The 12,378-nt window shown below is 48.7% G+C and overlaps 1 protein-coding gene across 1 annotated transcript in view; it reads right to left on the bottom strand.

The window, feature by feature from the left end:
* Window positions 1-12,378, bottom strand: part of Esrrb (estrogen related receptor beta) — a 99,006-nt gene that overhangs the window by 41,854 nt on the left and 44,774 nt on the right. Inside the window, 1 exon segment of the mRNA XM_040742709.1 lies at window positions 6,009-6,412. Within this exon segment, the coding sequence (XP_040598643.1) occupies window positions 6,009-6,412 (404 nt within the window).

Consider the following 12,378-nt stretch of genomic DNA (forward strand, 5'->3'; position numbering starts at 1 on the left):
TTCCTAGGGCAATGACTGTCACTCAACACAAATTCACTGAAGAACTCAGTGACCAGGTCACAAGCTCAGTCCTTAAAAAAAGGAGGAGTTGGTTAATATTGAAGTAAGGTCTCTTATTAGAGATATTATGTCAGTCCCCACCCCCCCCACACACACACCTTTTTTTTTTTTTTAAATTTTGAGAGAGTCTCTTGGTCCTCCAACTCCCTAGAGATCAGGCTAGCCTTGAACTCCATCGGACTGCTCTGCCTGAGTGCTGGGATTAAAGGCAGGCTCCACTGCCACCTGGCCATCAGTCACTTAAGATTTAACTAGAAATTAATGGCATTGTTTGAAGACCAATCAATGCTGGCCACCTGCAGGAATCAGCAACAAGGGAGCCAAGAAATTTAGCCTAACTTTTGTTACTCTCAAGAATGTGAATTTACAGTTGAAACTGCATGGAGACAAGAGCAGCATATCACCTATATATGTGGGACCCACAGAAACTAACACATGAAAGAATTATCCTAACAGCGTAGGCATGCCATGGCTTTAAAACAAAACAAAAAACTGGTTGGGGAGAGGGCTCCACACACTCAACCAGTCTGGAAGGGTAGGGACCTGAAACATTGTAAAACCAAAACTTGACTAGAAGGCTGCCAAAGGCCCAAGACTAGGATTCTGAGGGAAAACTGTACATAGAAAAGCTTTTCAAAAAACAAATATTTTCAGGCCATGTCCATAATCCCTACCTCAAAACAAAATAAATATAGAGTGCAGTGTCTCACACCTGTAAATTGAGTCAGCTAAGCTGCAGAAAAATTGAGGTTGGCTGTGGCTTAGTGTCTGTCTGTCTGTCTGTCTGTCTCTCTCTGTGTGTATGTGTGTCTCTCTCTCTGTCTGTCTCTGTCTTTCTCTCTCTCTCTCTCTCTCACACACACACACACACACACACTTTATAAAGGGCTGGAGACACTCAGCAAGTAAAGACACTTAGCTGCCATGCTTGAAACACTGCTGGTCCCTCAGGACCTACTAAGAGGACTGACTTCTAAGGTTTGTCCTCTGACCTCTGCTCAAAATCCATGTTGGCACACACAACAATAAACAAATATAATAGAAATACCAAAAGCCAGGCGGTCGTGGCGCACGCTTTTAGTCCTAGCACTCAGGTGGCAGAGGCAGGAGAATCTCTGTGAGTTCGAGACCAGCCTAGTCTACAAAGCTACACAAAGAAACCCATCTTGAAAAAACAAAAAATAAATAAAAATAAAAAAGTACTAAAAACAACAAAAAAGTCCATACATGGTGACTTATGCCAGTAACCCCAGCCCTCAGGAGGCTGAGGCAGGAGAACTACCACAAGTTTGAGGTTCAGTCTAAAAAAAATAACTGTTTTACATCATGAGATTCAAAATATGCATATAAAACTAAAATTAGTATACTGTCAGTAACTTTATATATGTAAACTGGCCAGACTTCTCTGGCTAGTCCTTACTGGGAAGATGAGGGACCATTCATTTTTGTTTGGTGCCCGTCCCATGCTCAGATTCTTTGAACTTTCTGCACGCGGGAGCTACGAAGGGCCTTGGGTCCAGGGAAAGGAAGTTCCAAGCCCTCTGTCTTCTGCGGGAATGAGAGCTGCGCTAACAGAGCTGGTGATGTCTAAGGGCTGGTGACCGGTGAAGATTTAGGAAGTCCGCTGGTAACCGCATCACTACCACACGATGAAAACACTAGCACGCTGAGTGGAGGGAGGGAAGCAGGACCAGAGGCTGAGGGTTAAGGAGATTCCCTTTGAGGCCTGAAGGCTCTTGGAGGACAGGCCCACACCCAGCGAGTGGAAGCCACTACAAAGAGTCCTCAAGGTAGACAAGACATGGAGTTTCTCCTCAGGAAACCTATGGCTGGCTTTGATTAGGGTGGAATCAGTACCACAGCCTGGAAACTGACACTCGTCCCTAAGACCCCTTAAAAGTCAGATGTCACTAGCCACCAAAAGGTACTGTCTGTGAGGGGGCAGACACCCTTTGCCCAAGCTCAAATGCCTGAAGCCCCTGAGATAGTAATACACAAAGAAAGCCTAAAACCTGCCGGGCGTTGGTGGCGCACGCCTTTAATCCCAGCACTCGGGAGGCAGAGGCAGGCGGATCTCTGTGAGTTCGAGACCAGCCTGGACTACCAAGCGAGTTCCAGGACAGCCTCCAAAGCCACAGAGAAACCCTGTCTCGAAAAACCAAAAAAAAAAAAAAAAAAAAAAAAAAAAAGCCTAAAACCTAAGGAATGACCTAGTCTACCTAACTAGCAAGTTCACAACTTAACTGAGAGGAAAACTAGGTCACAATCAGAAAGACATTAATCAGATAGGCTGAATGGTTTAATCACACCATGCTGTCCTTAGCCTCAGGTTCCCTTTGCCAGTCTCTCTGCTGCCAGAGCAGGCTAATCCTCCTGGATAGTCACAAGCCTTCCTTTAGATATGCTAATAAATTCAATCAGACCGCCTCCTTCCCTTCGCCGGAGCCGGCAAGTCCGTCAGTGAGGTGCCTCAGTCTATCTCTGAGCTCATCTATTCTGGGCAATTCTGCTACAGCCCCAGCCCTGCAGACAATCTCCACTGACGAAGGAGTCTGTCATTTGGCAGAGTAGACATTCCACTTGCACCCCTGGAGTTGATTTTAAACCGCAGAAGCTGGGTGGGAAACTGATTGTGCCTTGCTTTCTAAGGAGCAGATATTAAGTCTGGGGACTTTGTGGGCCTGGTTCAGTCACATGCTAGGAGCAGCCAGAGACAACAAGTAAATGCTAGGTTTGTCTAGGTCCCAGCTCCAATGTCTGTCATGACACCCTGGTATCTGCAAACTTCCTTCCGCATGGGGTCGAGCAGACAAGCATTCCTGTCAGGAAGGAATGAAAGAGTTGGAACAGCTATGGCACTCAGAGCCTACAAAAGTTTACTTGGGAATCAATCCACAGACTTAAACCTTTTCTGTGTAGACCAGGCTGGCCTCCCCAGGACTTCAATCAAAGGCTTGCACAACTCAGCGCAGCCACAAAACCAGACTTTTAAAAGACGGCCTGGCTGAGGTGTAGCTCAGTGGAACCCTAGCCTTGCATTCAAGAAACCCTTAAGTTCCAGTCTGACACAGTAGTTTAATCTCAGCTTTAATCCCAACACATAGGAGACAAAGGCCAGTAATCAATAAATCTAAGGCCAGCCTGGACTACACAGCAAATTCTGGGCTAAACCGGTCTCAAAGTTAAACAGAAGGAGCCCACACAGCATCTCAGTACTGGAAACACCCTCCCTGACTGTGCGAACAAAGGAAAATGGCCCAATCTCCCTGGTTAGGAGAAAGCTGTGTGGTCTGAAGCCTTACTGCCTCGCCTGCAGACCCTGCAGACACATGGGCACTTGGCAATGAATCCAGCTATTTTGGAGACATGATTTTTAACCCCACCTCTCCGGTCTCCACTGTGCACCTTACACAGAGCAGGAACTTAAATGATCACATCATTCTTGTGCTGTTTGACAGCACTTAGAAACAATGAAAACCATGGTGGAAAATTCCTGTCATCTCAGGACTTGAGGGGTAGAGACAGGACGGGCGAGCCTGCGAGGGCTACACAGCGATTGCAATCTTTGTTAGGCTGGAACCAAGGAGTTAATAAGGAGAGCATCCGGCCACCTTCAGGCCTCCAGCTAGCTTTGTCCTGCTCTGGAGAGAAGACTCTCCCAACAACCAGGTAATGAGCTCAGACCTCTCCTGGAGATAAGAGCCACAGCTCTCAGCCCACTTCTAGGAAGAGATCTGTATCCTTTTCATGGTAGCACATAATTAATACTGTTTACAGGCCTGCCCTAAGAACGCTCCTAGCTACCTGGTGAGGGGGTGGCAGGGGCTCTGGGTCTGTACACACCAGTCTCGGCCTCTAGAAAATCTGATCCAGAACATTCCTGCTCCATTTAAAGACACCAAGAAAAGGAAAAAATGCTGTCTTTTAAAATCCCATTTTCTTTCTTCCATTTAATTATTTATTTACTTATTGGGTTGGTTTTATTTTTCGAGACAAAAGTTTAATGCTGTCTTTTAAAATCCCGTTTTCTTTCTTTCATTTATTTATTTATTTACTGGGTTGGTTTTATTTTTCGAGAAGGTGTTCTGTTCCAGTATTCTCCCACGACCACTTTGGAAGAAGTTGATAGAGTTTCCCTAGTACGATTCTGTTTATTCAACTGATTTTTATTTGTTTTTTGTTGGTTTTTTTTGAGACAAGTTTTTTGCTTGTATTCCCTGTACTCTAGAGAGGCAGGTGGCTGTCTCTGGTTTTGGGCTACACAGTAAGGCCTTGCCACAAAATACCAAATACATATTATTCATAACTAAAATAGGCTAATCACAGTGTATCTATTTTCTGTGCACAAGTATGGGCTTGAGTGCCACAGTGCCCATGTGGAGGTCAGGAGTTATCTACCATGTGGGTTACAGGGATTTAAAGGTCATTTGGCTTAGTGGCAGGCTGTTTACACAGAGCAATCTCAGAGGCCCTAAAAGAATTGAATATGCCGGGCGTTGGTGGCGCACGCCTTTAATCCCAGCACTCGGGAGGCAGAGGCAGGCGGATCTCTGTGAGTTCGAGGCCAGCCTGGTCTACAGAGCCAGTTCCAGGACAGCCTCCAATGCCACAGAGAAATCCTGTCTCGAAAAACCAAAAAAAAAAAAAAAAAAGAATTGAATACTCTCAATTTTATGAGATCAAAGTAAGCACACTACCTCATTTAATTCTTTTTTTTTTTTTGTTTTGGTTTTTTTTGTTTTTTGTTTTTGGTTTTTTTTGTTTTTCAAGACAGGGTTTCTCTGTGGCTTTGAAGGCTGTCCTGGAACTCGCTTGGTAGTCCAGGCTGGTCTCGAACTCACAGAGATCCGCCTGCCTCTGCCTCCCGAGTGCTGGGATTAAAGGTGTGCGCCACCAACGCCCGGCCTCATTTAATTCTATACTGATTAAAAAGCTTTTCCAATATGATCAAGCACATTACACTTGTTGTCACTGTCAAAGTGGACAGTGAGTGAAATTGCTCAAGTGTCAATAGCAGCAAACACTAAGCTAGGGGCCAGCAAGAAGGCTCAATGGCTAAACACACTTATGGCCAAGGCTGATGAGAGCATCCGGCCACCTTCAGGCCTCCAGCTAGCTTTGTCTGCTCGGGACCAGAAGGGGGGGGGGGTGGAGCAGGACCAGATTGGGAGACACAGGCAAAATCCCTGGGTTTCCTCCTGCTGACTGGCAGTGTGTCCAGGTGGGAATCGGCACCTTACAGTTACTTGCATAGGCGGTGCTTCAGAGGCAATCATTAGACAACCGGACCTACTGGATGCAAATTAAGTGTCCTACACTAAATCTGATGCAGTTAGAACCACTCCCAGTCCCTCTGGGGCATAAATGAAACTGCCCAATGAGGGTAGGCCCACCATTATCCCCTACTTACCTACAAGGAGGGAAGCAGCAGGACTCCTGAACACCTTAATCAAGATGAAAGAGGTGACTACCCCAGGGCTACCAGCATGTGACCCAAGTGATATGCAAATACATTGAAAAATAGCCTAAGGTCAACAGGATCCTGGTCAGTTCCGGTCTGAATGAGGACAGGCCTACTTTTCCACAATTAAGATAAAAACAAAGAGACCCTTTACATTTCACCAAGTCTGGAACAATGGGGGAAATGATGCTAACATCTATACCCCCCAAAAAATAAGCCTTCAGAATGAGCATCTGAAAACATGGGTGGTGACAGCAGGCCAGGATTAGGTACTGGCATGGTGTTTCAGGGGTGCAGCAAGGAGGAGCACGGTGTATCTACAGTCTTCCAGTTAGAATTGTCTAGAATCCCTGAGAGACACCAAACCGGAGTCCTTTGGAGAGCCTCTGCTCCCAGGGAACCCAGATTTGAATTTAAGAAAATCAACCATGTTAGACCTGCAGCCCAGAGTCCCCACCCACAGCCTGAACCCAGGCCTTGCACGCACCTTGGATGGTTCTCTTGAAGAACGCCTTGCAGGCCTCGCAGGAAGCGACACCATAGTGGTAGCCAGAGGCAATGTCCCCGCACACCAGGCACAGACGCTTGGGGATGGCATTGATCATGTACTCGCACTTGATGTCGTCCACAATACCACTAGCACAGTCCTCGTAGCTCTTGCGGCACGGAGTGCCTCCCAGCCCGGCACCTGTGAACATAGGTGGCGAATCTAGACCGTTGGTGTGGGTGCCCAGGGCCATGCCAAAGCCACCGCTGGCGTCCGAGGAGCCGCTGGGACTGTGGTGGCTGAGGGCATCAATGCCCGAGGATGGGCTGGATGGCTCCGTCTTGATGAAGGAGCCGCAACTGGAGCCCAGGTGCCGATCTTCGGAGGACATTCGGTTCAGCAGCCTGCGGACACAAAAGGCGGGAGTCAGTCCTCTACGCAAGGCGAGAGGGCGATTGGGGCTCTGGCCTAGTGGGCGGGCCACGAGGGCGTGTCTGCAGCTAAGGCGCTGGTGAGATGCAATGGTGGCCAGCCAGACCAGTAGCAGCTGCCCAGAACCAGTTTCTGTGACTTCAGAGTGCTAAGAAACTTTGGAATTAGCAAACTTGAAATCAGACACCTGTGCTTTGCAAATTGCTGGCCTAAGGGGAACAAAATGCTAGCTCTCCTTCCTAAATACCTGGCCAACTTTCCTACCTTGACAGTAAGTGGAAGCTGTCAATAAACCAGTCCCAACTCACCTCAGGCACTCACAGAAAAGGGGTCTTCCGGCCCCTTTCACTTCCTCCAACTACAGTGAGCTGTGAAGTCCAAGCCTAGGACTTCCCTCAGTCCCTCACCTTTACCAAGACTGCCAAGTCATCTAACTGGAAGAAAGGGGGGGGGGGCAATTTGACCAAAGGCACCAAGCAAGCAGAGTGACTGCTGTGGATGTTTACGTGTGGTCCAGGCTTGGTAAAGGAGATTCTATCCAAAGTGTGATTTCTTCACCCTCTCTATTTTTCCTTTTTAAATTTGGTTTGTTTTTTAGAGATAGGGTTTCTTTGTGTAGCTCTGGCTGTCCTAGAACTCGCTCTGTAGACCAGGCTGGCCTCGAACTCGGAGACTTACCAGCCTAAGGCATGCACCATCACAGCCCATTTTCTATTTTACCTTCTTAACCACTGGATAATCCAGCCTGTACCTAGTCCCCCAGTCTCCCAAAGACAATCTCCATTAGAATGCATGAGGGAATCAGTCAAACCTGATTCTACACAGTTCTCTCTTTCACCTCCTACTCCCTGGAACCTGTGAGAGTAGCCCAGGCTGGCCTAGAATTCATTAGGTAGTTCAGTCTGACCTCTAGCTCTACCCTACTGCCTCAGTCAAGGAAGTACTGGATTACAAGCCTGCACCACCATACAATTTTACAGGGTCTCTCTACAAAACCCGGGTTGGCCTAGAACTATGTAGACCAGGCTAGGCTCAAACTCACAGAAATCTGCTTGCCCCTGCCTCCAGAGTGCTGGGGATTAAAGGCATGTGCCACCGTGTAACTCCAAACCAGAGTTTTTTCTTTGAGAGATAGAACTCCAGCCTCACTTAAAGTAGGCAAGCACTTTGCTGATCACCTGTACTTTCATCTGAAGTTCTTTTTAGCCTGGAACCTCCAAGAATGCTTTGGAGTCTCACCAGTATGGCAGACCATTTGGGACCCCGAGAACTGTGTTTCTGCTTTTTTTTTTTTTTTTTTTTTTTTTTGGTTCTTTGAGACAGGGTTTCTCTGTATTGTGAGACTACCTGTCCTGGAACTCGCTCGGTAGACCAGGCTTGGTCTCGAACTCACAGAGATCCACCTCCACCTGCCTCTGCCTCCCAAGTGCTGGGATTAAAGGCGTGCGCCACCACTGCCCGGCCGTGTTTCTGCTTATTGAGAGTCCTATCTCTCCAGCCAAGTTCACATGAAGGGGACTAGACTGAAGGAGTGTTCAAGGAAACATACTTGTTCACCAGGTTCAGTTAGGATTTGGGTCTGAGGCTGGAGACATAAGCAGATTGCCTCAAAAACTGCCAAGCACGGTAGCACACGCCTTTAGCCTCAGCAACTTTGGAGGCAGAGACAGGAAGATCTGTGAGTTTCAGGACAGCCTGGACTACAAAGAAACCTTGTCTCAAACAAACAAAAAACCAAAACCAATCTAGAGACGCGATGCCCAAAAGAGGCCTCACTCTCAGACCCGCCTCTATGCAGGGAGAGTACGGACCAGCTTGTGCACCCCAAATAAGGAAAAAAGGAAAAGGGGAAAATCTTGGAAAAACAGCAGGAACAGAGAGACTCCTGAGGGGCTGGAGAGATGGCTCGGGTGTCTGCTCTTCCAAAGTGTTCAGTTCCCAGAGAGCACATGACAGCTCACAGAGAGACTCCAGCGCGGGAAGGAAGATCTCAGAGCTGGAGGGCTCACAGGAAGATCTCAGAGCTGGAGGCCTCACACCTCCAGGATCACTTGAAGGGAACGTGCTTGTCAACTCTTTCCCGTAAAGGGTGGTGGTGGGGGCTTTGTCAGCACACCCTGGCCTGGTGTGCTCCAAGGCCACAGAGTTGCTAATGTGACCTGCTGAAGCGGCTTTTGATCCCACTGAAGCACAATGGCATTCAGGACACCTCCTGGGGTGGTCACTCATCTGCACATGAACTTGTCTAGAGAGAGGGAGCTGCTGCGGGGTGGGCCCTGGCTGACAGACCCAGGCGGTGGTCTCAGCCTTCCTGATGCTGCAACCCTCTAAAACAGTTCCTCATGTTGCAGTGACAGCCCCCCCCCACCGTAAAATTATTTTACTGCTATTCATAACTGTAATTTTGTTACTGAGGGGTGTCTCAGTCCAACACCATCAGAAATAGGTGGTTTTCCATGGTGGTGACCTACAGGTTGAGAACCTCTGCTACAAGCTCTTGTTTTCCAGCTCCCTGGAATGCAGTTTATAAAGACTGGGTCCCCAGTCCCACTATGTTCCTTCAACCTGGAGATCCTCTCCTACAGCCCCCTCTTCTCCCTTTGTAGGCAGTGGGTCCCTGGTTAACCGTCTCCTCCAGACGCTTTCTACATCCCTGACAGGTGCCTTGTCATCTTCCTGGGCACTGCTACCCACACCCCTCTCTCCATCAGTGAGTCAGCCTGAGGAAATAGCAGGGTACCAACGGAGGAAGTCGGACGGAGCACATGTCCTTCCACACAGGGACAGGGAAGACAACTTTCAGTTCTCTCTAGCTCTTGGGACCCATGTGAAGCCCAGAACTCCCAAATTCCCTAATCCTACTCAGACTTTCACAGGGTCTGAGAGCACCGAAGATTTCCCAAGAGACCCTTGACACCAGCAGTGCCAACAGCCACTTCTGTTGAACATGTACCATAGGCTTCCTGCTTTCCCCCTCGGTCTCCGGAGGCACAAGAAGCTTTTACCCAGAGGGAGACAGAGGGAGGCTGCAATTTCTCCTGGGGGACTCTGGGCCACAGTGTTCCCCTGCCCTCCCAGTCTTGAAGCTCAGCCTACCTTGAAAGACACTGGAGGTGTAGCAAGTCCTGGCTTTCTCTCCAGTCCTGTGTCTTGATTCAGAAGGCCCCAAGGCATCCTTCAGTGTCTGGGACCCCTAAGGCTAAGAAACTGGATCCTGGTCCCAGAGTTGGTGTAGAAGCAGCCAGGAATTTAGTATCTGAATCCCAACCCTGGGGCATTTGGTTTAATGGTGTTATTTCTTTATTGCCCCCTTCCACCTCTCCCTCTTCCCTTCCTTCCCCCCTACCCATCTCTTGCTTTTCTTTCCACTTGTTTTTTGTTTTGTTTTGGTTTTGGTTTTTTGAGACAGGGTTTCTCTGTGACTTTGGAGGCTGTCCTGGAACTAGCTCTTGTAGACCAGGCTGGCCTCGAACTCACAGAGATCCGCCTGCCTCTGCCTCCCGAGTGCTGGGATTAAAGGCGTGTGCCACCAACGCCCGGCCTTGTTTTGTTTTTGAGACAGGATCTATGTAGTCTTGTCTGTCTTGGAACTCACTCTGTAGACCAGGTTGGCCTCAAACTCACAAAGATCCTGTTGCCACTGCTTTCTGAGTGTTGGCATTGAAGGTAATACCACCCTAGCTGGCTATTTTATTATCTTTTAGTGTGTGTGTGTGTGTGTGTGTGTGTGTGCGCGCGCGCGCGCGCGCGCGCTCATTCACACATGAGCACAGGTGCTCTTGGAGGACAGGGGGGTGGGATCCCCGGGAGCTGGAGTTACAGGCAGTGGTGAGCAACCTGACACGGGTTCTGGGAATGAACTGAAATTCACAGAAAGAGCAGTTACTGCTCTTACCCTCTGAGCCATCTTTCCAGGCTGGACTCTAGCACACCATTCTCCTGCCTTAGCCTCCCAAGTGCTGGGACTATAGGATTATAAAGTGTTTACCCTTCACCACATCTGACTTAGCTTTCTCATCTCCGTGGCTGTTCTAGCTCCACCAGGATGCCTTCCCCTGGACAATCGGCATGTTTAGGTCTCCACTGCTGGCTGCCTGACAGGAGAGAACAAGCCCAGCCCAGCCTCCAGGTCAGAGCCCCTCATGAAAGAATCACGGATTAGGGGACACCCCTGTTTCTGGCCTTCGTTGGCTATGAAGATTCCTGAGAGGCCTTGCTTTGTTTCATTTTCTTTTCCACGCTCAGCTGCCTGTTCCTCCACTCCAAGGCTTGTAAACCCCAGCTGCCATCCACCGAGATCCAGCCATCCGCTGGGTCTTTGCTTTTTTTGTTTGTTGGCTTGACTCTTGGTGTTTTGAGATGGGGTCTTACCATAACCTAGGGTGGCTTGGTTTTCACTATAGAGCTCAAACTAGCCTTGGACTGAAGCCAGCCCTGTCTCTCAGCCTTGGAGAGCTGAGATTATAGGCATGAGCCACCACACCTGGCTTGGGATCTTCCTCAGTACGGTTGCATTTAATCATCATAATCTATCTGCTAGAAACTGTTTCCCCTACCTTACAGAATAGACAGCAGGGGCTCCAAGCTTATTCAATTTACCAGAGCAGTGGGAGAAGTCAGAAGCTTAGCTATCAGTGTCAGCAGATCTGGTTCCTGTGTCAGAACCCTGCTCCCCTGGTTCCAGGCCTGAGGAAACCCACTCCACACAGAAACTTTGTCTTAAAGTTCCCTAAATTACAGATAATGTCTTACTGTCCCCAACAGACCCATAGTCCTCACTGTCATCTCCTGACCCCTAGAGTAAAGAGCAGAAAACTCTTGGCAGGGCTAAACAGTGAAACTGTCTTAAACCCAAGGAGAAGAAAAAGAATAGAGAGCTCTGAGGCAGGGAGGGATTTCTTTGTTGATCAACCTGGTTTCATGTACCTGGCAGGGCAAAGAAAAATCACTGAAGATGCCAGACTCTCTGGGGCACTTGGCCACTGTCTGTCTGTCCCTGACTTCAGGCGCTTACAGCAAAATGTAAAGGATGGACAGAGAGAAGGGAGTCCAAGAAGACGGCACCAAGTGAGAGGCACTGCATGCCTGGAAATTAGCAAATGGGAGACAGAGGCAAGAGGGCTGGAGAAAGTTCAAGGTCAGCCTAGACTATACAGTGAGACCAGAAGAAAGTAGGGAAGGGAAGAGGGAGGGAGGGGGAGGGAGGGAAGGAAGAGATGGGCAGATGGAAGGACAGAGAAGAAGGGAAGAAGGGAAGGAAGGAAGGAAGGAAGGAAGGAAGGAAGGAAGGAAGGAAGGAAGGAAGGAAGGAGGGAAAGAGCTTGGGATGTGGCTCAGTCAGTAAACTGCTTGTCAGCAAGTGTGAAGACCTGAGTTCAGATCCCCAGATTCCAGCACTGGAAAGGCCTACAGACAGAAGAGTCCCAGGGATTTCTTTGCCAGATAGTCTTTTTTTTTTTTTCCCCAAGACAGGGTTTCTCTGTATTGTCTTGGAAGCTGTTCTGCAACTCGCTTTGTAGACCAAGCTGGCCTCGAACTCACAGAGATCCACCTGCCTCTGCTTCCCCAGTGCTGGGATTAAAGGCATGTGCCATCAACAACGCCCGGCGCCAGATAATCTTGACAAGCAGTGAACTTCAGATTCACTGAGACACTCTGTCAAAAACAAAACAACAACAACAAAAAAAAACGTGGTATGGTGTGGCAAAGGTTATGGTATGGCATGGTAGAGCTCGCCTTTAGTTCCAACACTGGGGAGGCAGACAGGTTGATCTCCATGAGCTTGAAGCCAGACTGGTATATAGACAGAATTCTAGGCAAGACCGGGCTCCACAGCGAGTGAGTGAGACAGACAGACACACACAAACACCCCACTCCCCACTCCCCCCGCCCCTTGAGGCAGGCAGGGTTTCTCTGTGTAGCCCTGGCTGTCCTGGAA

This window comes from Mesocricetus auratus, unplaced genomic scaffold (genome assembly GCF_017639785.1).
Source record: "Mesocricetus auratus isolate SY011 unplaced genomic scaffold, BCM_Maur_2.0 Super-Scaffold_15014, whole genome shotgun sequence".
In the NCBI taxonomy this organism is placed as follows: Eukaryota; Metazoa; Chordata; class Mammalia; order Rodentia; family Cricetidae; genus Mesocricetus; species Mesocricetus auratus.